A 26,521-nucleotide genomic window follows, 5' to 3' on the forward strand; every position below is an offset into this window, starting at 1 on the left:
AAGGGGGAACCATAAGTGTGTTGGATACTCCATCCACGAGAATTTTAACTGATGGGAGATGAAGCAAGTTTAAAGGAATATTGTTATTGCGATCTGTTTGATTTTATACCTGATAGAAAGCAAGTGCAGTATTTCAGAGTACTTGTAAAATGTAATAATTATCTTGGATCCTGCAAATCTGATAATGCCTGTATAATATTCTTCACAGCTAACACTCCACACGTTTCTTAATCTTTGAGAAGGCAATAGCTTTTGCTATGAACTCGAATCTAAGTTAGAATCAGAAAACGTGCTCAGTTCTTTGTTTGCCCCCGATTGCATTAGCACTGTTGCCTCAGCTAAGAATACAGACCAAGAATAAGACAATATTTTTAATCATTTGACTGGCACTGCTTGCATAAGCACACTTGAGATTGAACAGCACTGAGAACAACAACAAACTTGTGAAATTTAATTCCAGTGAAAAAAAAATGGTTCCACCTCATTAAAGTCTAACAAAATGGTCATAGAGCAACAGCTTGTTTGTGTGGCCTTGACGTGATTTTCTTTTAAAATTGGGGACTACAAAGCAAAATAATTCTGCGTTATTAAAACAAAAAACCTAGTGGCGAGTGGTATTAACTTTAAACATCTGGAGTCTGAACATCTAAGTTTGACATCAAATCTGACCTGCTCATATCTTAAAGATATAGGGTTGATGTTTCAGCAAACCATGCTGTATTGTTAAAAAGCAAAGATATGCATTTTGAGGAGAAATGTTCGCTGAGTGAATCATTCACAAACCATTCCCAGGTGAAAGAACTTGATGGTTCGAAACTGATATCGGATATTGTAGCCAGATGTTTTCCACAAGTCACTACAAGCCTCGAGCCAACACTCTCCCTACCTCTACTCCGAATCTCTGCAACTCATTCCTCCACTTTTTCGCTGATAAAATCAGCACCATCTATCAATCTTTATCCCCTGTACCCGACTCCCCAGCATCTACTCCACCACCTACCAAGGCCCCTCCTTTCAACATCTCCACTGACCTCCTTACCCCTCCTCCACACTGCTTCCTCTCCCAGTTTGACCTGGTCACCCCTATTGAAATCTCCAAACTCATCAGCTCTTCCAAACCCACTACCTGCTCCCTCGACCCTCTCCCCACTCCCCTGCTGAAGCCCTGCCTCCCCGTTCTCTGCCCCTACCCCAATAATCTCTTCAACTCCTCATTGTCCCAAGGAATTGTCCCCTCCGCTTTCAAAACTGCTGCTGTTACACCAATCTTAAATAAACCTGGTCTTGATCCGCCCAATCTCAAACCTCCCCTTTCTTTCAAAAACTCTGGAGCGTATTGTTGCGTCGCAACTTCATTCCCACCTCCTTGCGTATAACCTACTTGAACCCCTCCAATCTGGCTTTCGCCCCATCCATAGCACAGAAACTGCTCTCCTCAAAGTCCTCAACGACCTCCTCACCTCTGCTGACACCGGTTCCCTCAACATCCTCATCCTCCTCGACCTGAGCACAGCCTTCGATACAGTGAACCATAACATCCTGCTCACCAGACTCAAAGACCTCGGCATTGACGGCTCTACACTCAGCTGGCTCCGTTCCTTCCTTTCCAACATATCCCACTTCATCTCTCTCCACAACCACACCTCTGCTACAGCCGCAGTCACTCAAGGCATTCCCCAAGGCTCCGTACTCGGCCCCCTCCTCTTCATCATCTACATCCTACCCCTTGGTCAGATACTCCGCCACTTCAACCTGGACTTCCACTGTTACGCTGATGACACCCAGATCTACCTCGGCACCAAATCCCCCTACAACCCCTCCCCTCTCCCATATCAACTCCTGTTTGTCAGCTATAAAAACCTGGATGTAACATAATTTCCTCAAACTCAACAGCGATAAGACAGAATTCCTCCTCATAGGCTCCAAAGCCACACTCAGCAAAATCAATAACCCCACTCTCACCATCGACGGCACCACTGTCTCCCCATCTCCCCAGGCCCGCAACCTTGGCGTGATCTTTGATTCCACCCTCTCCCTTGAGCCTCACATCCGCCATGTCATTAAAACCTCCTTCTTTCACCTCCGCAACATCGCCAAACTCAGACTCTCTCTCACACCTCCCGCTGCTGAAAGACTCATCCATGCCTTCATCTCTTCCCGACTGGACTACTGCAATTCACTTCTCCTTGGCATCAGCTCCACCTACATCAACCGACTCCAACTGGTCCAGAACGCAGCCGCCCGACTCATCACCCACACCAAATCCTGGCATCACATCACTCCAGTCCTCAAACAACTTCACTGGCTTCCCATCTCCCACCGGATCAACTACAAAATCCTGATCCTCACCTACAAAGCCCTCCACCATCTGGCCTCCCCATATCTCACTGATCTCCTCTCCCCCTACCAACCCTCACGGTCCCTCAGATCCACATCAGCCGGTCTCCTCTCCATCCACAAGTCCAACCTCCGCAGTTTTGGGGACAGAGCCTTCTCCAGGGCAGCTCCCAGGCTCTGGAACTCCCTCCCCCAACTGATCCGCAATTCCGTGTCCCTCACCATCTTCCAGTCCCGCCTCCAGACCCATCTCTTCACCTCTGCCTATCCTTAGCCCCACGTCCCCCTCCCTTTTCATCTGTGCATTAATTGCCTCATATTGTGTTTTGTATTGAATTCTGTCTTTACTTTGTGTACTAGTCATGTCTCTACTATTTATTTAATACCTCTTACATGTTTTTCCTCTACCTGCTACATTTTTGTAACGTGTCCTTGAGACTCTTGAAAGGCGCCCATAAATAAAATATATTATTATTATTATTAGTATGTCTTGATAGTTTCCTCTGGGAAAGGTATTTAAATTAGGATACACTGGATCTCGTGCAAGGAACACATGTTAATCAAATACTCTGGATTGGATATTGAGTCACACCTTATTTAGTTTAGTCTAGAGTTTAGTTTAGAGATATAGTGCAGAAACAGGCCCTTCGGCCCACCGAGTCTGTACTGACCAGCGACCCCCGTACACGAACAGTATCCTACACCCACGAGGGACAATTTACAATTTTCACCGAAGCCAAATAACCTCCAATCCTGTATGTCTTTGGAGTGCGGGAGGAAACCGAAGTACCTGGAGAAAACCCATGCAGGTCACTAGGAGAACGTACAACCTCCATGCAGACAGCATCCATAGTCAGGATGGAACCCGGGTCTCTGGCGCTGTAAGGCAGCAACTCTACTGCTGTTCCGCCGTCATTGGTGTTAGTGCGTGGTGCAAGCTGGGCTGCAGCAGACACCGGACACCATTTTGCTCTTGCCAGACATGAAATAACATTGGAAAAACAAGAAGGTTGAATTGAATAAAATACCATTCTTTTGCCCTGCTCTCCAGTTCGGCGACGCTGCACCTTGAAACGATATGCATGGCAATGAATGAAATGGGCTTGTACACGGGCAGAGCAAAGACAATTGAAGCTTTCTTCTCCAGCAGCTGCAGCCAGCTAATGAAAGTGTAAAAGCAGAAACTGGCAGAACAAGATATGTGTTACTTTTTGCAGATGGCAGTGCAGACAAGTTGGTAATTGAACAGGAAGTCACATACGTGAGGTATTTGATCGGGGCAGTCTATTACAGTACCTCACTCGCTGGTCTAATTGCTCTCGAGACCCTTGCTGCTATACATTTAGAAATTATTGCATTTTCCCCTCTAAGTACTTGACTGCTCAACATTGTGTGGGATGCAAGTCGCACAAAGCTGTTCTGTTAAAACAAAATCTTGCAGTTTTGTTAATAAAAAGACTCAGAAGGAAAGAGCAGGTCCATGCTGCCAAGATTGTTAGATTATTTTCACATAAATTTAAAAAAAACTCTCTTTTGGCGTTTATCCCTTTGACAACATGAATACCATCACAATATCATCAATAATATTATCGTAAGAATTTAAAAAAATACTTCCTCCAAGTTTTTCCACAGTGCCGGTGAATGGCAACACTAATTTGCACACCAGAACAATTTGAATGTTTTCTGCATGATGCACTTTTTTGATAATTATTATGCAATACAGACATGAATGAGAGGTTAATTTCCTGAGATTCTTAATAAGTCTCAGCAAATGATCACACTGCAGATAATATTGTTGTGTGCGATGTGCTAATCTTGTTTTGGCTGCCTGTTGTCACAAAGGACGCAATTAGATCAGTTAGCGTTTTATTGATTATATTCTAACTCAAAGAAAAGTGGGGAGAAAGTTGGAGAGCATAATCATCCATAGGATCATTAAAGAAGTTTGGTTTCCCTGCAGATATCTGAGAGCATTAACTAATACAAGGGGAAATGCACGTTGCCATGGCAATCATTTGTTGGTTGGATTAATACTGGAAACTGGAATTGATACTTTTTCTATTTAAAAGTTACAAGCCAAAGCCATATAACTTCTAATTATTTTCTACAATTAATGCTGGCAAAATCTGAGCCTTCTCATTATGAGCTTAACTAACCGGCAATGGGGCAAACCATTACAGCGATGGGAATGTTGAATGGTAATGATGGGAGATATTGAAAGGGCAAGGTGGGAACTGCAAGGAACATTCATGTTCTGAAGGAGGAATAGTGAGACCAACTTTTCAGCTGTTTATTGCTCACTGAAAATATTTCTAAAACCATGTTAAATGATGACAGTCATTTCAGGTTTTATGGCTGTGCAGCCTACCAGCACTCATTGCTTTTGGCTCAGTTCATTTTCCTTGTATGAATGATTAATGGACAATGTTGAACGTTGGAGTGAGCAGGCATCAGCAAATGCGAGATTGTAATTAGTTTCGCTGACGAGTCCTTCGATGGCACTTGCATCTGGATGGAAAAATTATTCTACGGGGAACTGGCTGCTCACCAGGTTTTCTCTGAAATACATTGTGAATCACCAGATGAATCAAGTGCTTTTTTGTTCCAAGAAACTGCTTGAGTCTTGAAGACAGAAATATCCCCATGCAAGCCTTCCACTTTGAATATATCAGAATACAATTATTAGCATTGTACTTTCCTCTGCTATTTTTGGTGAGCAATTCATTCGTTTAATTTTTTTTTAAATTCCTGGTCCATTAATTTTTTGAAAGATTATTAATTGATTTCATTTAAAGAAATGTATTTATCAGAATAAAAAGATTGTAACCCTCCACTATTCTGCTTGTGATTATATGTATTTTAAAAACAATCCTTATTGCTGTTTCTTCATGAAGTTGACCAGAAGATGATGCAGCGTAAGACCGGAACTATTCCAGCTTCAAGCTATTAGCTCACGGCTCTCACCATCTAGAACTCCCAATATTGATTAGCTACAAAAGCATGGGTATTGCACCTCACTTTATACTCATGGATTTTAACATCTCTCTTAGTGTACAGCTCTGTTTAATTTCCATTTAACAATGTTATAATGGGCTGTCACTAAAGTTGAAATCGAATGTCACACTCTACTAATTTCATCCATGAAGAATGGTAAATAACGCGAGGACTTTAAAAAAATACTTGGAACACTCGCAGAGCAAAGAAAAAGCATATGTAAAGGAGAAGAGTGGAGGTGTTCTCTAAAATAAGTTGTGGAAAAACCCATGGACTTTGGCCTTCAACATTTACATTTATCCATCTAGCCTAAACTCTTTGTCATGAAGAATACCGTACAGAAATCTGTTATTTTTCTACACTTTGTGCCAATCTGATGCAATTTGAGCGTTTGACGGTGCTGGGCTTGTACTCGCTGAAGTTTAGAAGGATGAGGGGAACCTCATTGAAACGTACAGAGTAGTGAAAGGCTTGGATAGAGTGGATTTGAGGGGATGTTTCCACTAGTGGGAGAGTCTAGGACTAGAGGTCATAGCCTCAGAATAGGATGTTCCTTTAGGAAGGAGATGAAGAATTTATTTAATCAGAGGATGATAAATCTGTGGAATCCTTTGTCACCGAAGGCTATGGAGACTAATTTAATGGATATTTTTAAGGCAGAAATAGATAGATTCCTGATTAGTATGGGTATCAGGGGTTATGGGGCGAAGGCAGGAGAATGGGGTTAGGAGGGCGAGATAGATCAGCCATCTTCTTCTTCTTGCATATGGCGGCACAGCCTAAAGTTGTAGGACAACTTGTTCTATTTGATCGTATTTGATTGTGCACACCGGGATGATTGCATTCGTCAAAACAGGGTGAAGGTTGCAATCTCCCACCCCAAATCAGCCATGATTGAATGGTAGAGTAGATTTGATGGGCCGAATGGACTAATTCTGCTCCAGTCACTTATGACCTAATGCCAATTGGTAAATGCAGTACATAAGTTGTCATTGCATGGCAAAATTAATAATCAGTGGAAGAACTAAGTGATGTTTGTACTTTATAAATCTTGCAAATATAAGAATGTTCTATCTGCTAACGGTCAATATTGGGAAGTCTGAGATATAAAACGTTCACGTTCGAGAAGCTGGAGGGCCCATTGTTTTCCATGCTGAAACACACTTGGGACTCAATGTTCAAATGTTTACTTGTAATTCAATATTGATGCGGTTATGGAAGTATTTTAATAATTACCACCATTCTCAAATTTCAGTGGCAATTTTCATTCCTGTCTGTATTTTTGTTTGGCTTTATTGGAAATACTTGCATTCCTCTTCATTAGGGCTTAGTTGAGACTGCTTATATGTATTCTACATTCACATCAGTAGAAAGAAGCAATTTTCATTTGTGAATTTAGAAAGGACTTCAATTTTAGGATTTCCAATATTATCATTATCATTGTTATTACCTTTGTTCTGGTAGCAAGAAAAAAACGAATGAGACCATGTTGGTTCACTGATATACATGAAAGTGAATTAGACAATAAATCATGAATCTGATGTATCATCAACGGGTAATGGTTAAAAACTTGTTCTGTGTCAGTAATATTTAAAGGAGTGTGAATTTATAGAAAGTAAAATGTTTTCATACTAACGATAATCTTGCGGCATATCTTTGATGTGGCCTATGTGTGTGGTATGAGTCGCACTCTGGTTGGTTCATAGTTTATTATAAGAAACGCTACTCTCAAAGTTGTACAATGGAGAATTATTTGGTGTTATTATGTTATATCTTATGTTATTATATTATTATGTTATATCTTATAATTTATTTTTTTTTAAATTATTTTTATTAGAAGTACGGTAAATTACAATAACACACAACACATATATCTTAATACATTTTTTGTACCGCTTCATTTTTTTTTTAAGCTTTAAGAAAAAGATAGAAGTAAGGAAAGTAAAGAAGGTGCGCAAGAGTCGTGAAGTGCAAGAGAGTGTTGGGAAAAGAAAGCCCCTTAGAAAAGAAGTTAGAGAAGGAAGTAAAGTAAGAAAGTAGACCCTAGAAAAGAAAGAAAAAGAAAGTAAGGACAATCGCTCTATTATAACATTAAACTCCGCAGAAAGACTACCAACCAAGTCTGTTTTTGTTGTTTTACCTCCCATTGCCAGGTCCTGATACCATTTATTTATTTATTTATTTTTAAATTACTATTGCACCTCATGCTTGTAATAGGTCCATAAACGTAGACCACGTCTTTTGGAATTGGTTTGCTTTACCTGCTAAGAGGAATCTCATCTCTTCCAGATGTAATGTTTCAAACATATTTGATGTCCACATTTTTATTGTTGGTGTGGGCGCATTTTTCCAAAATTTAAGTATGAGCTTTTTTCCCATTATTAGCCCGTAATTGAGTAAATTCTTCTGATACACGTTTAATTCAGGGATACCTTCCGATATCCCAAAAATGATCCATTCTGGTTTTGGTACCAGTTTTATTTTAATTAATTTTGAAAAAATATCAAATATTCCATGCCAGAATTTTTGGATTTTTGTACAAAAAACAAAAGAATGCGCTATGGTAGCTTCTTGACACAGACATTTATCACAGATTGATGAAACATTAGGAAAGATTTTATTTAATTTAGTTTTTGAATAATATAGTCTATGTAATGTTTTGAATTGGATAAGCGTATGTCGTACATTGATCGAGCATTTATGCACCTGTAGTAAATGATTATCCCAGCTCTCTTTTGAAATTTTTATAGCTAATTCTTGTTCCCAGTCTCTTCTAATTCCATCTGTTGTGGGTATTTCTATGTTTAAAATGATATTATATAAGTACGATATTAAATTAGCTGATTCCGCCTTTGTCTTCATTGCTTCATCCAGTAAGTCGGAAGGCATATTATGATAGTCTTTTGTGTATTTTTTCAAATAATCACAAATTTGAAGATATTTAAAATATTGGTTATTTTTCAAATTATATTTCAGTTGTAGTTGTTGAAATGATAGTAATTTTCCCACTTCATACAGATCGTCGAGCGTTTTGATTCCCATTCTTTCCCATTGTATAAATGATTTGTCTATGATTGATGGTTTAAACGATGGATTATTGGCTATTGGTATTGAGAGAGATAGGTTTCTTAATTTTAGATTCTGTTTTATTTGTTTCCATGTTCTAATTGTGCTATGTATAATTGGGTTTTTATTATAATTTTTATTATTCAGATTTATTGGTGAGAGGATAATCGCTCCTATATTACTCGGGGAGCAGTCCCCTTTTTCCATTACAATCCAGTCCGCCTGCTGGGCAGAATTGTCCAGCAGGTGAATCATATTTTTAATATTTACTGCCCAATTATAATACATAAAGTTAGGGAGCGCTAGACCCCCCCACTCTTTTTGTTTATTAAGGTGTTTTCTTTGTATTCTATGGGGTTTATAATCCCATATGAAATTTGTAATGTCTGAGTCCAATTTTTTGAAAAACTTTTTTGGGAGATATATAGGTATTGATTGAAATAGGTATAGAATTTGTGGTAAGAAAATCATTTTTATAGCGTTTATTCTGCCTATTAAGGACATCGGAATATCTTATAATTTAAAGCAGGACCAGTTTCTTTGAAGATATATAAATATATATAAATATTTATATATATATTTATATCTCTAAACTAAAACAAAATTATGCAATGAATGATTATTTAGAAATGTTCCCTAAAGTTCGCAGGGGGAATTTTAGAGGCCAAATAACCTATAAAGCCATATATCTTTGGGATGTAGGAAGTAACCGAGGCACCCTGAGGAAACCCACATGGTCACAGGGAGAACATGCAAACACCACAAAGGCAGCACCCGTGGTCAGGATTGAACCCAGGTCTCTAGCACTGTGAGTCAGCAGCAATACCAGTTACACCACTGTACAGCCCTCACTCTCAATGCAACAGATGTAACAGTTATGGGGCTGTCCCACTTAGGCGACTTATTAGACAACTGCAGGAGACTATGCGGTCGCCACATGTTCGCGGGCGGTTGCCGGGGAGTCGCCTTCATGGTCGTGAGGAGTTCCTGCATTCTGGGAACTAGTCGAGGCCTCATTATGGTCGCGGCAAATTTTTCAACATGTTGAAAAATTAGCGGCGACTAGAATGCCTGCTCTGCAACAGAAGAATCCAACAAGACATGCAGGGACGAGGAATAAACGTTGAGGTCCAGGAGAGGAAGAGTGTGAGAACAAACAGCAATTATAATAGAAGTATTCAACTATTTTGAAAGAAGATGGGTTATACTCAAATGAAGTTTGTACCATAATTAAAACGGTTTGAGCTCAATCAAATGGAAGATCAAATTTGAAACAGGTTATTCAGACAATGATTTTTGCAGCTACACATTGATGCCTGGAGAACAGTTCAATGAGTTGGGTGAGACCCCGTGAATTATGTTCATGATTTTTAGTGATTCTTGCTACTAACATTTGAGGAACTCTTTTACATCCACAATTTCATTTGTAGCTTTTGTATCTGAAATTAATGAGAGCTCTTGGAACATTTGATTATTAGAGCTTTTGACCTAATTAATGTAAGATAAAACAAAGTATTTACCTGACCTCTCCGCTTAGATTTTATTCAGATGAAATCTCATTTCTGTTATTTTTAATGCAGGCGATTAATTCAAAATCAGATATATATGCCTCAAATTGTGAATGTTTCAAAACATTGATCAAACTAATGCTGCCACATTGGCATGGTTTTAGTTATCGCTCTTGCAATTATTTTACCTTTCATTCTGCGCTTCATCTATTACTGCGTTATTAGAATGTGATTCAGTAATCATCATGATTAAATATGGTTAATAGTGATCTTATTTTGAGCAATTTGTTTTCTTAGTTATTTCTGGCCGAATGGAGACAAAACTTTGATGTTCTTCTTCTTGCAAATGAAACATAAACCATAGGAATAGTTAGATCTCAAGCCGGGTGTTGAGCAGCCAGGTTGTTGTCTCTGCGTCAATGTCTGCCAGGCCCTGAGCTCCATTTGGTGGATGGTAGAGCGGGCACCCAGAGATGACGTGTTTGGCTGCCTGTTGTTCTGCTCCGCATTCACAGGCTGGGCTCTGGTGGAGCCCCCATCTCCAAATGCTGGCATTGAAACACCCAACTCCAGTACCAAGTCTGTTGAGCTTCACCCATGCTCCTCTGGGGAGGTCTGACCCTGGACAGCTTTTATCTGGTGAAGAGATGAGGTTGCCTTCCACTCCTGTGACCACTTGGTGGCTAAAATTTTATGTTAATTTACCCTAACTTCATAGATCACATGATGTAGCTTTGACCTTTTTCTATTTCAGAGGCGAAGAGGCTCGGGGGTTTTCTGTGCCAACTGCCTGACTACAAAGACCTCTCTCTGGAGGAAGAACGCAAATGGTGGATACGTCTGCAATGCTTGCGGCCTGTACCAGAAGCTGCATTCGGTAGGAAAGATCTTTTGTTAGTTTAGTTTAGAGATACAATGCGGAAACAGGCCCTTCGTCCCACCGAATCCGCGCCGTCCAGCGATCCCCGCACATTAACACTATCATACACGCACTAGGGGCAATTTTACTTGTACACCATGCCAATTTACCCTCAAACCAGTATGTCTTTGGAGTGCGGGGGGAAACTGAAGATCTTTGAGAAAACCTATGCAAGTTATGGGGAGAACGTACAGACAGCACATGTAGTCAGGTTCGAACCCGGGTCCCTGGAGCTGTAAGCGCTGTCAGGCAGCAACTCCACCGCTGCACCACCGTGCCACCCTACTTCTACCTACACACTAGGTTAATTGCAAAGCCTGGTCAGAATGAGCTGGAGTGACAAGTGTATGTTTGGCTGAATTTAGTTTAGTTTAGTTTAGAGATATAGTGCAGAAACAGGGCCTCAGCCCACCTAGTCCGCACCGATCAGCGATCGCCGCACACTAACACTACCCCACGCACTAGGGACAATTTACATTTACACCAAGCCAATTAACCTACAAGCCTGTACGTCTTTGGAGTGAATCTTAGTGTCTCTGAGTCTGCAATTAATTAAACAAAATCAGTTACAATAATTAGAGCTGATGGAATAGGCGTGTGTTTTCTATGTGCCTTTTCAGTTGGTGAATATGCATGTGTGCTTTCATATATTGATGCCTTTTAATTAATTAGAATGAAAAGATTAGAACAGAGAAACGTTAAAATGCACCAGGTAATTTCATATAATTTACTGTTTATAGGAGTAGGGTGCTGACATGGATAGAAACTTGGTTGGCAGACAGAAAACAAAGAGGAGAGATTAACGGGTCCCTTTCAGAATAGCAGGCATTGACTAGTGGGTACCGCAAGGCTCGGTGCAGGGTAAATATTGTGCTCGGTAAATATTGTATATTTCCAATATACATTAATGATCTAGATGAAGGGATTAAAAGTAACATTAGCAAATTTGCAGATGACACAAAGCTGGGTGGCAGTGTGAAGGGGGCGCTGACCTGTGCGCGGCTGCCCAGCCAGCAGCTGTCTGTCTTTTCATCTTTTTTTTATTTTTAGTTAGTTAAAGTGTTTTTGTTTCTGGAGTTCTAGACTTTTTTATGTGGGGGGTGGGGGGGGGGGGGGGAAGTGGGAAACTACCTTTCAGGGTCCCTACCTGGTCGGAGAGGCAGCTTTTTCCGGGCTGCAGTTTTGACCCGTCCTCGCGGCCTACCAGCGGGCCTGGAGCGGCGTTTCCTGTTGGGGATCGCCCAGAACCACGGCTTCGGCGGCGGCACAGCGCTGGAGCGCTATCGTGGAGCGGGCGATGCCTTGTCCGGGTCGCCGCGCTGGAGCTCCGGTGAGCTGAGACCGCCGGGAACAACATCGCGGAGCTGCGGGACTGAGGAGCGGCCAGCTGCGGGCAGCGGCGCTGAACTTTACACCAGGAGCCTGGGATCACGCGACGAGATCGCCAGTTGTGGAGCTCCAACCGGCGAGGCCTTGTTGGCTTTGGAAGCCGCGGCCTCCAGTACGGAAGCGGCCGTTCCAGGTGTCCCAAGCCGCTGTGAGGATTCTCCCGACGCTGGAGCACCATCACCCGGCGAGAACGGCCAGGAACATCGGGCCTCCGTAGAGGCAACTGTGGAGGCCTCAATTGGCTCGACTATGGGTGAACTGGGGTTGGGGACTGGACTTTGTGCCTTCCCTCATGGTGGGAGCCATTGTGGGGGGATGTTCTTTATGTTTAAAACTCTTATTAATGTTATGTCTGTATTCTTTCTTTATGTGCTGCATTGGCAAGAAGCATTTCACTACACCTAGGTGTATGTGACCAATAAATAACCTTTGAATAACCTTTGAACTGTGAAGAGGATACAGGGTGACTTGGACAGGTTGGGTGAGTGGGCAGATGCACGCCGACCAGCGATCCTCACACATTAACACTATCCTACACACACTAAGGACAATTTACACTTACATCAAGTCAATTAACCTACAGACCTGTACTTCTTTGAAGTGTGGGAGGAAACCAAAGATAAAGGAGAAAACCTATGCCGGTCACAGGGAGAATGTACAAACTCCATACAGACAGCACCAGTAGTCCGGATCGAACCCGGGTCTCTTTCTTGGCAAACTGTAACCAAGCCATCCTATTTTTGTGGCTAACCAGTGGTTTGCATCTTGCAGTGTAGCCTCTGTATTTCTGTTCATGAAGTCCTCTGCAGACAGTGGTCATTGACAAATCAACACCTGACTCCTGAAGAGTGTTTCTGATCTGTCGGACAAGTTTTGGGGATTTTTCTGTATTATAGATGTAATGAAGCGAGTCATACGCATGTCAAGGTACAACACATGTTTATTAAGGTTCACTCACAGCATTCGTCTGTATAGTGTTACGGTGGGCTAGCAGCTACTCACACTAATTACTTAAGCAGACTTCTAATAATAGGAGACCCGCCGAGTGGAGGTGGCGAAGTAGGAGAGCAGGGCGCTGAACGCCGTGGAGAGGCCGCGGGGGACACAGTCTGCGGTTGTTGAGCAGTCGGCCCGGTAGTGGGAGGGTATATAAAACGTGTGACCTCAGGATATGGAGTCGCAGGACGTGGTTCCTTCACAGGAAGGAGATGTTGACGGTTGCGTCTGTAAAGGCCTCCGTCCGCCTTTACCAGGTAGGAGCGCAGTTCTTTGGCAGGGCTGTGGATGTGACTCAGACGGCCATAGCCCTTGTTGGTCTGGAGGCGATCAACCTGTCCACTGGAGAGAGGTTTAAGTGACTTGCTGGACTTGTCAAAAGATTGTTTTTCTGCATCATGCTTCTTTTGGAGTTGTTTCTGGACCACAGGAGGTGAACGGACCTGTGGCTGCAACAGCTGCTGGGATACAGGCAGGGCAGCAGGGATTTGGTGAGACATCAGTCGTTGGGCTGGAGACCCAGTATGGGATTGTGGACAATGTTCCTTAAGTTGAGCAGGCCCAGGTTGGATTTGACAAGATAGGAACGCCCGATTAATTGTTTTGCGCTCCGGACAGCCCATTCGGTGAGTCTGTTGGACTGTGGAAACTCAGGGCTGCTGGTGATATGTCGAAAGTCCCATCATTGAGCAAAGTTTCTGAAGAGCTGGCTGGTGAACTGACTGCCGTTGTCAGATAGGAGGCGTGCAGGGGAACCGTGCACGGAGAAGTGGTGTGACAACTTCTGGATGACTGCATCAGATATAATGCATACCTGCCAACTAGTCCGACTTCATCGTATGTTCCGATTTTTAAGTTAAAAAGTGTGAAAAATCGGAACAGTACTATTTTGAAATGAAGGAGAAAATAAATGGCCAATCAACCGCTGCCTCTAAGGGGGTTACGTCCAATCACCGACCAGCTTCCCTTAAAATTCCCATCCAATCAGACGCTGTCTCCGAGGGGCGTTACGGCCAATTACCGACCAGCTTCCCTTACTGAAGCAGAAGATGGCTGCAGATGGGGAGTGGGAGAGAGAGAGCGCAAGAGAGGGAGGGAGAGAGAGAGAGAGAGGGAGGGAGAGGGGGAGAAGGGAGAGAGGGAGAGAGAGGGAGAGAGAGAGGGAGAGAGGGAGAGAGAGCGGGAAAGAGATGGGAGAGAGAGAGAGAGTGAGAGCGAGAGAGAGAGAGAGAGAGAGAGAGAGAGAGAGAAAGAAAGAATGAGATATAGAGAGAGAGAAAGAAAGAATGAGATATAGAGAGATTCCAGCCCTTTAACGTTTCCCCAGGCCATGGGGAAACGTTGCTACCAAATGACTTTCAATGATCAACATATAGACAAATGCAAGAAAGCAGCTATGACAAATAATACACAATAAATTGTATTACAAATACACAATAAACAAGTTATGCATTCTTGTACTCTTACATGGGTATGACTGCATATAAAAAAATAATTATTTGGCGCTCGCACTCCTTCAACCCGCACACTCAGAGTAAGATTTTTCATTTTCAATTGTTGGCAAGTATGGTAATGGTTTGGAGTAGGTCCTTTTCGAATGAGCCCGAATATGAGTCGACGAGGACTGGGTAGTGTTTCCCATGCCATTCGAATATGTCGGTGGCTACCGTGGACCACGGCAGAGGAGGAATTGGGTGCGATAGTAAGGGTTGTTTCTGTTGGTGTGGTGCTAGGCTTTTGCGGATGGCGTAGACTTCAGCTTTTTCTCGCATATACTTGGTCATACCAGGCCAATAAAACATGCTCTGCGCCGGTTGTAAGGTTGCCTCTACACCGGGGTGGCCCCTGTGGATATCATCACAGTACTTGTCCCAAAGAACAGCTGTGATGACTGCTTTGTGACCCTTGACTATAATCTCATCCTATATCACCAGTTCGTCGCGAACTAAGTAGTATGGGGGAATCGCGAGTGGGGTGCTGTGTTGTTTATCCGGCCAGCCACGCCGGATGACTGCAGATAGCAATTGTAAAGTCTATTCAGCAGCCGTGTGCTCTGCCAGGCTGCTTAGGCACTCAGTGGGAACATTCGATACCTTCATTACCGAGAGCTGGTCCTGTTCAGAGGGCTTTTGTTCGCTGGTTTTGAGTGGGGCCCTTGATAGCGTGTCAGCTATGTGCATGTCCTGGCCCTTTTTGTAGACTATTTTGAAATTGAAACGCTGCAGCTTCATCATCATCCATTGCAGGTGAGCCGGGGTGGCATGGATGGGCTTGTTCAAGATAGTGACCAGCGGCTGGTGGTCTTTTTCCACAGTCACAGACTTTCCAAAAATAAGGTCCTTGAATTTTGTGCAGGCGAACACCACTGCAAGTAACTCATTTTCAATTTGGGCGTATCGTTGTTCAGTATCAGTCAGGGTGCGGGAGGCATATACCACAGGCTTGTGGTCGCCGTCGGTGGTGGTTTGCATATAGGCAGCACCAAGGCCGTACTGGGACGCATCGCATGTGAGTGTCACTGGCACCTCTAGAGCAAAATATGCGAGGGTGGGAGCTCAGATTGGAAATTAATTTTCCCAGATAGTTGACCATTCCCAGGAATCTCTTAACTCATAACATCAGTAGGAACCGGCATCTCGTTGATGGCAGTAGTTTTGGATGGGTCCGGTCTGAAACCATCACTAGTGAAAACATGCCCAACGTAGCTAACTTCCGGGACCCGAAACTTACATTTCAGGGGATTGAGCTTGAGATGAATGTCTTTAGCATGGTCCAGCACTCTCTTCAGATTGGCGTCCTCTTCAGCCATGTCACATCCGTAAATGAGAATGTCATCAACACTGATGGCGCACGGATACCCCGCAAACAGTTGTTCCACTGTGTGCTGGAAAACATCGCTAGCAGAGTTGATACCGAAGGGCATTCTCAGAAGGGCCACTCAGCAGATACTCACACAATATAAAGAACTGTTTGATGAGGAGCTTGGAAAGCTGCCCCTCAAATACAATATCGCCGTGCATCCCAAAATCACTCCGGTGGTCCGAGCCCCACACTGTTCCGCATGCCATGCACGACAGAGTACACAATGAGCTCCAGCGGATGGTCTCGCTGGGTGTCATAGCTACAGTTACTGACCTATCTGACTGGGTTTCCACCATGGTGGTTGCAATGGAAAAAAACAAGGAAGAAATCCGAATCTGCATCAACCCCAGAGACCTAAACACAGCAATCAAACGCCCACACTCGATGCGAACAGTAGAGGAAGTTGCTGCTCAGATAGGCAATGCATTCGTGTTCTCCATTCTGGATGCCAAAAGCTCGTTTTGGCAGATCCCACTTCTGACACCACGTAATGAAGCGAGCCATACGCATTTCAAGGTACAGCACATCTAAATACTTTTGTGTGTGTGTGTGTGTGTGTGTGTGTGTGTGTGTGTGTGTGTGTGTGTGTGTGTGTGTGTGTGTGTGTGTGTGTGTGTGTGTGTGTGTGTGTGTGTGTGTGTGTGTGTGTGTGTGTGTGTGTGTGTGTGTGCTCGCCGAAACGGGGAGATTTTTACATTTTTCAGTAGAGATTTTCCGTGTGATTTTAGAAATTCACTCCTCTGTACATTTGGTACATTATTTTCCTGACATTTTAATTAAAATTGTTGACCAATCTGACCGCTGCCCAGCTGCTGACGTTACAATAACAGTGACATTTATACATCTTCTGGTAGAAATTTTCCTTATGATTTGAAAAATCCACTCCTCTATAAATTTGCTCAATTATTTCCCGAGATATTTACTAAAATTTATCACCAAACTGACATTTAAAAAATATATAATGGCTGCCCAGCTGCTGACCCGAAACGTTGCTTATTTCCTACACTCCATAGATGCTGCCTCACCCGCTGAGTTTCTCCAGCATTTTTGTCTATTTTCGATTATCCAGCATCTGCAGTTACTTCTTAAACATGTTTATTAAAGTTCACTCACAGCATTCTTCTGCATGGTGTTACTGTAGGCTAGCAGCTACTCAGACTAAGTACTCAAGCAGACTTCTGATAATATAAACCGCATAGTAAGCGGAGCTTCTACTAACAAGCAATACAATTGGTTAGTAAGAAATAACCAATCTACAATAGAGAGAATTATTTTGTTATCAATGTGAAGGTGTCCCTTTGCCATTAGTAAGCTCACCAGTGCTCTCTTTCTTCTTAATGATGTTCCAAATGGTTGATTTTGGTAAGCCTAAGGTTTGGCTAATGTCTCTAACAGTTTTATTCTTGTTTCTCAGTCTAATAATGGCTTCTTTGACTTTAATTGACACAACTTTGGTCCTCATGTTGATAAACAGCAATAAAAGTTTCCAACGTTGATGGAAAGACTGGATGAAATACTGGAAGAAAGGTGCTGAGAGCTCTCTTATACCTGCATTAAGGAGGCAATTAAACACACCTGACATATTAGATTCAGATTCAGATTCACATTTATTGTCACAATTAAGGTACAGTGATATTTGAGTTACCATGCAGCCATACAATTAAAAGAAGACAACACAATTAAAAAGAACGATAGAACGTAACATAAACACCCACCACTGTGATGGAAGGCAATAAAGTTCAGTCAGTCTTGCTCCTTTTGTTCACCTTTTGTTTGGGGCCTTGACCCTCCATAGTCGCCGCTACGAACGGCCCGATTGTACAGGCCCTCTCGTCGGGATGATCGAAGCTCCGACGTCGGGACTGATGGAACACACTCCGCTCTTGGAGTGCCCAAATCGGCCACTTTCTTACCGGAGACTGCGGCTTCATGATGTTAAAGTTAGCAGGCCGGCGGTTGGAGCCTTTCTTCTGGCTCCACGATGGAAGTCCTTGCCGCGCCTGCTGCTGAAGCTCTGGGTCGTCTCCGGGAAAGGCCGCTCCAATCCAAGTTGTCAGGACACGAGGGAGGACGAAAATGCGACTAGGAGAAAAGTCGCATCTCCCCCGAGGTAAGTGACTGGAAATGGTTTCCCCCTCCCTCCCACCCCCCCCAACCCCCACATAAAAACATACCGAGAGACATTAACACATATGTTTAGATACACAAAAAAAACAAAAAAAGTCGAAATGACTGACAAACTGCAGGTGAGACTGCTGCGCGCGGAGCCAAGCAATGACTTAATACAGACGCCTGTGAAGCCACATGTCCCAAATGTTATGGTGTCCTGAAATGGAGGGAACTTTGTATAAACACAGCTGTAATTTCTACATGGTGAAACCAAAATGTATGAAAATGGTCTTTATTAAATTATGACACTGCACTTTAACCACATGTGATTTTTTTCTATTACAAATCTCAAATTGTGGAGTACAGAGGCAAATAAATAAATGATGGGTCTGTCCCAAACATTATGGAGGGCACTGTACTGTCTGAATATCACTGTTTGAGTGCAAAAAATACAACTCTATTATCATCTATTTCTAAGATTCATGTATGTATGCTGTATTTCTAAGATTCATTTATGTTTACTGGCTATGACATCAGGCTTTGATTTTATTTATGTGTTCACACTGAACAGATGGGTTTCCTTTGGATGCTCCAGTTTCCTCCCACATCACAAAATGTGTAGGTTTTGTAGGTTAATTAGTCTCTGTCAACTTGCCTATGATGTGCAGGGAGTAGATGAAAAGGTGAGATAACATAGAACTAGTGTTAACAGGTGATCGATGGTCGGTGTGGACATAGTGGGCTGAAGGGCCCATTTGAATGCTGCATCCTTAAAGCAAACATCCAAGATGACAAAGTTCACTCCATTGCCAAGCCATCTTCTTGTGAGCTTCACAACATCTCTGGGCCTGAAATCCCTGGTAGTGGTAAATATGGAGAGGAGCAGAATATTATTCCACCTGCACTTTATCCTTCGTCCAGAAAATATAGTGGGAGAAGGATGGGAGGAAAGCGCAGACATTTTCTGTATTCCCCTCTCACACTAGGCAGCTCGTGACAACTTGGGAATTCATCAATTATTCAACAGCCAAGAACAGCTCCAGATTGTGTGGAGTGTTTGGACAGACTCCAGGGCTGCAATAAATGGAGAGGATCAATCCCAGTTTCGATCAAATTCCTTTTCTATTTGGCCTACTAAAGCCATGAGAGAACAAGGAAAAGAGCTTCCTCCTCCTCCTCGTCACTGTGCCAGGGGCTTCCCCCTATCACAGATCCCCACGATGCTGCCAGAGCGAGCATCTTCACAGCTCCGCATCATCCCTCATCATCCCCTTCCCGCCTGTTTGAAACTGGGCCTGAATTGTTGCCCGACGCTCGACACATGTCTAGTTTTGACGTTTTCCGAGGTAGGTAGACCTACCTACCTCGGCCTCCCTGCCTCCATTAGCGTAGCTGCCACATCATCTTGGCTCTTTTATATTCCTTACTTTTAAAAAAGTGCTTTTGTTCTCTGTGCTGAATTTATTTCTCATTAATGAGAACAATCGAGGCTTAGTTGTGCTATTATATCATTAGTGATGCCAGTTTCCAAATTAATGGTGTAAATTTGATTGAATGCCTGTGCATTCTCACACATTTGCAATATTTCTTTCATATCGAATTGCCTGAAATATTTCTGTTTTGGTCTGAATCCAAATCATGATTACGCGATTCAGATTTATTGTAGGTTATTGTGCTGTTGATTTTCCTCAATTAGTTGCAATGCAAACACGGTAAGAAAATAGACAGAAGCCAGGCTCCGAGTTATATATTTGGAGTATTCCCTTTCACACGGTTGTATTACTTTTCAATTCCTCATTAAGCTACTGGATGGTGGCTGATAAATTAAATGAGCAAAGTATTTTATTAATGAGACAAACTTCCAAGGAACTGGGGCAGCATTTTTACCGTGTACTCCTGGCAAGTTCTATGCTTAACAATACAGCCACAATTTGAAGAGGTACTGTTCTGAATGTGTCTCTAACCAATATCGTAAGTGAGAGAGGCATGGATGGGGCCGACAGTCAACATCTCTGTCACGGGATGGAAATGTCAAATGAGGGGGAATGCTTTTTTACATAGAGTGATGGGTTCCTGGAACACACTGTTAGGGTTGGTGGTGGTTGCAGGTACAATAGCAACATTTAAGAAGCATTTTGAAAGGCACATGGTGTGCAGGGAATGGGTGGATATGGACCACTTGCAGGCAGATGAGATTATTTTGCATCATGTCTAACACAGTCATTGTGGCTGAAGGGCCTGTTCCTCTCCTGTACTATGTTTTGTATGTTCTGCACATCAACATAGGAAAAACTGATTAATATACGCACCTTTGACTGCGTGATCACTGGTGCATTCCCATTTTTCACCCAGTCGTGTCGTCCTTTCTCTCCCACTCCGCCACTCGCATGTTTTATTTTGTTCCCTTACTTCACAACATGCCAGGTGCCTGGGTCACTGTGGGCAGCTGCCAGAGCACTGGTCACCATTTTCAGTGTAATGGGCCTGTCCCACTTGAGCGATTTTTTAGGCGACTAGGCTGTCGTCACATGGTTGCCACATGGGTGCCACCTGTATGGTCGTGAGTAGCCTCCTCAGTCGCCCAAAGAGTCGTAGCGTCTTTCTGGTCACCGCTGGATTTTCAACATGGTGAAACATTTTCAGAGACAGACTGCGACAGTGGGTTTGACGCCAATGAGCGTAGCTTGACTTCTCCTGATGTAGGTGCTGTTGAAGTTGTCACCAGGTTAACGTAGGTTGTCGCCAGGTGACGTAGGTTGTCGCCGGTGCTGACACGGTTTTTATTGTTGTTAAAGGGCCTGTCCTACTTTCACAACCTAATTCACGACCTCTGCCGAGTTTGCCCTTGACTCATACTCGCAGCATGTTCGTCACGAGGTCATAGGAGGTCGTAGGTAGGTCATAGGAGGTCGTAGGTAGGTCATAGCAGGCCGTGATGCTAGTTGTAGGTACTCGTGGCATCACGTAGGTCGGGGCGTTTTTTCAACATGATGAAAAATGTCCACGAGTAAAAAAGGTTGTGAATTAGGTCGTGAAAGTGGGACAGGCCCTTAAGTGGGACAGGCCCATTACTGTTATTTGCTCTTGAAAAGGGTAATGTTGAAACACTCCATATTCCAGTGCTGTTGTCTGTAGCTGTTGCTGCCACATTTTCCATGACAGCAAAATGGTTATCCAGGTATCTGTATCCTTGTGTTTAAAATTACTGATACTATAATTCTTTTGTTAAACATGGGGCCAAAGGTTATAGTAGTATCTAATAAGGGACTGCTCCATGTGTAACAATAACAAGGAAAGCACAACATTAATTCTTCCGCTACCCGGTGAGAAACATCATCAGCTGGTAACATGAAATAATATCAAACACTTGCTCTGAGAGGGGAGAAGGAAGCTAGCATCCATTTTGTGATGAGTTGCTTGCATCCATCAGGAAGCACTCCATTGGAAAGAATCCTTGCTGCTCAGTGAATGTGTACACGTGAGGCAAAACTCCTGACTGGAAGCTGTTTCTGCAGGCCCCAGACAATAATCAGCTGGCATGCATACATGAGGTCGTGGAGCACTAAATGAATGGTGAAGAATTGCTTTAGTTCATATTGTTCGATTGCTATCATTGCCCTTGGATGAGCTGATCCCCTTGATCTCTGAGTGTTTGAGACTTCAGTGGGTCAAGAGATTCCACAAATAGGTGGTGCAGCGGTACAGTTGCTGCCTTACAGCGCCAGAGACCTGGGTCGATCCCGGCTATGAATTCTATCTGTACATTCTCCCCGTGAACGCGTGGGTTTTCTCTGAGAACTTCGTTTTTCCTCCCACACTCCAAAGACGTGCAGGGCTTGTAGGTTAATTGGCTTGGTATATATGTAAAAAATGGACCCTAGTGCAGGATAGTGTTAATGTGCGGGGATCGCTGGTCGGTGCAGACTTCGTGGGCCGAAGGGCCTGTTTCCACGCTATACCTTTAAACTAAACCAAATAGTAAAGCGTACCTCGTGGTAGCGCATTGCATCTCTTGTTCCCTGGAGATGGTACCATGCACCATCTGGTTGGGGAAAATGTCCCAGTTTTAGGGTCATTTACCAGAACAGCGAGTGATGCTTTGCATAGCCTAAAAATCAAGTGTAAAATTCGAAAAATGTTATCAAAAATAAAGTGGATACTCATTGTTCATTGCAAAAATATAAGACTTGGAACTCCCAAGGAAGCAATGGTGGAAAAACTAGTTCAGTACTGCTCGCTGTTTGGTGCAACTGAACCATCCTACCACAACCAGAGAGCAGTCCTGAACTGCTATCAGACTATCTTTAATCAGACTTTATTGGCTTTACCTTGCACTGAACGTTACTATCATGTATCTGTACACTGTGAATGGCTCGATTGTAATCTTTCCACTGGCCAGTTAGCACGCAACAAAAACCTTTCACTGTTTCTTGGTACACGTGACAATGAACGAAACTGAGCTGAGCCTGCATGATTTGCTCTTGGGACCAGTGCCACAACTACTGCTGGAAGGTGCTCAGAAAACGTGCACACACGAGATATCCCTTGGTTAAAATGCAGCTTTAGAAATGTGGGGGATTGATTTGTTTTTTTTTTACCCCTTTCAGTAAAGCAGATGATTAAAGTGTAATCTGTTTGATCAGAACCTTACTTCTGACATTACACTCCTTGTCTCTTGTGGCAACTCCATCCATTTCCATGTCTGGTTAAATCACACTGGAACACTGTCCCAAAATGATAAACTACATTTGCTGGAAATCTAAAATCAAAACAGAAAATGTCGGAGATACATAACAGGTCAAGGAGCATCTGTAAAGTTTTGGGTCGAATACCTCATCAGCTGTAACATTCATCCTCTTTCTCTTTTCAAAATGGTTGCCTGATCTACTGTACAACTCCAGGATTTTGTGTTTTTTAATAATAAATCTGTAATATCTTACGTAAGAAATAAATATAAATAATATTTAGGGCGACACGGCAGCACAGCGGTAGAGTTGCTGCCTTACAGCGCTCACAGCGCTGGAGACCCGGGATCGATCTTGACTACGGGTGCTTTCTGTACTGAGTTTGTACGTTCTCCCTGTGACCTGCGCGGGTTTTCTCCGAGAACTTCAGTTTCCTCCCACACTCCAAAGACGTACAGGTTTGTAGGTTAATTGGCCTGTTATCAATGTAAAAAATGTCCCTAATGTGTGTAGGGTAGTGTTAATGTGCGTGGATCGCTGGTCGGTGCGGACTCGTTTGGCTGAAGGTCATGTTTCCGCATTGTATCTCTAAACTAAACTAAACTAAAAAATACGGTTGATGAACAATTATGAATGTATAATTTCCCTGTTTTGTGTTTGAATATACTAATGTGCTCCTTATCTGATGCCCTTTTGTCCAATTTTCATCCTTATCCTTTGTCCACCCGCCTGCCGATCAACCCTCCCTCACCTGTATCCACCTATCACTTGCCAGGCTTTGTCCTGTTCCCCACCTCTTTTACAGCTTTTCCCTCCTACTATAGTCCATCTCAAGAAGCATCCCAACTTTAATCGTTCACTCCAGAAATGCTGCCTGGCCCACTTTGTGCTCTACTCAAGATTTAGCAACAGTGGTTCCTGGTGTCCCCATACGTATGTGCTCAACCGCATTAAGGATTTACATATAATTCAAGTTCATTTCTCATGACCAATTACCCTTTGAAACATTACCGTTTAATGGAAAAAAAAATAGCATGAGTTGTGCAAACATGAGATAAGACATGCTTTTTTGTTTCTTGTTTCTAGACTCCGAGGCCCTTAAATATTATAAAGCAAAGCAACGGGGAGCAGATCATTCGAAGGAGGACCCGAAAGCGGCTTAACCCCGAAGTATTGCAGACTGAGCAGGTCAACAAACAGCAGAGGATAAGCAATGAGGAGCAGCTAAGCGACAGCCCACTAGACCGGAAAGTGGGGGAGCTCCCTTCAGAAGGTCAGCATCGGGAGCCTCAGCAGTCTAACCTGAGCAAACTTGATCTCTTTAGTTCTGTGAGTAAACCACATCAGGGCCAATCCTCACTGGTGGTTGGCCAGGCAGTGGACCTTCACAGAAGAATGCAGCCTCTCCACGTACAAGTCAAGAGCCCTCAGGAAACCAGTGTTGACCCAGCAAATTGTTTGCCTACATCAGAAGGGAAAGGAAGCTCAGAACGTGGGAGTCCGATTGAAAAATACCTTAGACCCACCAAGCACCCAAATTACTCGCCTCCTGGAAGCCCCATTGAGAAGTACCAGTATCCTTTATTTGGATTTCAATTTGTGCATAGTGATTTACAAAATGAAGCTGATTGGCTGAGGTTCTGGAGTAAATATAAATTGTCAGTCGCTGGGAATCAACACTACCATATGCCTGGCCTGTCAAATCCTTGCCAAAACTTTGTGCCTTATCCTGCCTTTAGTCTGCCTCCAAGTTTCTCGTCCCTTGGATCTGATAATGACATTCCTTTAGATCTGGCAACAAAGCATTCCAGGTCGGGACCAGCTGCAAATGGTGCCACAAAGGACAAAGCCAATGCATCAGTGGCCACCGCAGAGGAGAGCGTAGAAAACGTGGTCAAAACTCCGGACAAAGTTGACCGAGGCACTCAAGATGAATCACTGACAAAGTGCGTCCATTGCAGCATTCTCTTTATGGATGAAGTGATGTATGCATTGCATATGAGTTGCCACGGTGAGAGTGGACCTTTCCAGTGCAGCTTATGCCAGCATTTCTGTACAGACAAGTATGACTTCATGACGCACATTCAGAGGGGCCTGCATAGAAATGTGCAAACTGATAAAAAGTTGCAAAGCTAAGGAATAGAAGTTTTAGTACTGTAACACAATGAGTACATGTTGCATTTGGGAGAACAATCAGAATATTATTTTTCTAAAAAAGAGTAAATGTTAAACATTTGAAAATGATGGTGCCTGACACATTGTATAATTTTTTTCTATAAAGTATGCAACAAAAATATTGCATTATGCTTTAGAGTCAGAATACTGATTCTTTTCTAGCTGTTTACATTGTGCAAATGTAGCAAAAGAAGTAATGAAGCACCTATTTCAATTTCATTAGAATTTTTTTTCTTTCATTATAGTAGCCCTGAATACCATCATGAAATAAATACGGTTGTTGCAAATGCAATGTATGGATGAAAAGTAGATGAACGTATTTTTCATGCTTAAATAGGGGAAAAAAAAGAGGGTAGCACTATGCATTCCACTTAATGAATATTAATGTATTTTGTGTTATCTATCAAAGCTCTTAATTCATATTGTTAAGCTTGAAAAGACTATATGCACATTTGTTAATTGCTTTTCAATATTATGTTTCAAGTGAAACAGTTTGGAAGTTGATGGTTCTTATCAAATGACGTTGGAATCATGATCTTCTGTTGGTTTTGTTTATTTTCCATAGAATCATACATCAATCAGTCTTATAATGAAATGCAGTCTTGTTTCCATGCAGAGGCAGTGTTTCCAAGGTGCTTTAAAACATTGACTAATTTTAGAAACCTGGAAATAGATCTTAGCTTTTACAATTTTCCTTTGGTTTTCATATCTGACAATATTATTCAATGATGCATCCCAGTAAAATGATTCAAATCCGAAGAAAGCTAAAAGGAACCACTGCCTCTGGTTGAGAAGCAACTGGGACATGTTCCCAACTTTCATCATGCATGTAATTTAGTGATGTTTATTTCTTTTTTTTTTTTAATCGCACCTACACATTCTTTCTGTATCTTCCATGAAAGCTATTTCAGACAGAAATGAGGTCATTTACATCTAAACTTGAATAATAAAGTTTTACCAAAAGTATTAAGTGAAGTTTTCTGACAGTGACAATCTATTTTTGGGCCCCCTTTTCTTATCGTGATGAATTTGGTCACATTAAATTTGTATTGGGTTCCATCAACACGCAGTGAATGTGCAGACTTTTTAGTATACGTGCAATTATGTTGAAAAAATGGGAACATAGTTGTTTTTTTTAACCAAATAACAATGAGTCTGGGATAAGCTTTTGATGTTCAGATCTCAAGCCGCAATAAACCCTCGGATTCTCAGCAGAAAAGTAGTCAATATTCTGTTTATTTTACAAGCACTTACTGTACATATTATAAAGGATTGCAGAAGGTGTTGGAGCATGTTAGAAATTCACTGATGCCTGGAGGCCCACATTAGTCATTTTCTCTCAACTGCCAATATTTGCTGGTCAAAACTGGTTATTTTCCAAAAGCTCTTGTAACTAAAATTCAACACTTTCCGATATGTAACAGCCAAAGGTTGTATGGCAATGGTAGATCAGTGGCTTATCTGAAGTCTCATTAGTACAG

The 26,521-nt window shown here is 42.6% G+C and overlaps 1 protein-coding gene across 6 annotated transcripts in view; it reads left to right on the forward strand.

Moving 5' to 3' along the window:
• Positions 1-26,015, forward strand: part of trps1 (transcriptional repressor GATA binding 1) — a 259,067-nt gene extending 233,052 nt beyond the window's left edge. For all 6 annotated transcript variants that reach the window (XM_033019220.1, XM_033019217.1, XM_033019216.1 and 3 more), the window contains 2 exons: positions 10,660-10,782; positions 23,952-26,015. In XM_033019220.1, coding sequence (XP_032875111.1) covers positions 10,660-10,782; positions 23,952-25,001 — 1,173 coding nt within the window. In that variant the 3' untranslated portion in view covers positions 25,002-26,015. The remainder of the gene's footprint in view (positions 1-10,659; positions 10,783-23,951) is intronic.
• The last annotated feature ends 506 nt before the right edge of the window (positions 26,016-26,521 follow it).

The sequence above is a fragment of the Amblyraja radiata genome, chromosome 4, assembly GCF_010909765.2.
Source record: "Amblyraja radiata isolate CabotCenter1 chromosome 4, sAmbRad1.1.pri, whole genome shotgun sequence".
Taxonomy (NCBI): Eukaryota; Metazoa; Chordata; class Chondrichthyes; order Rajiformes; family Rajidae; genus Amblyraja; species Amblyraja radiata.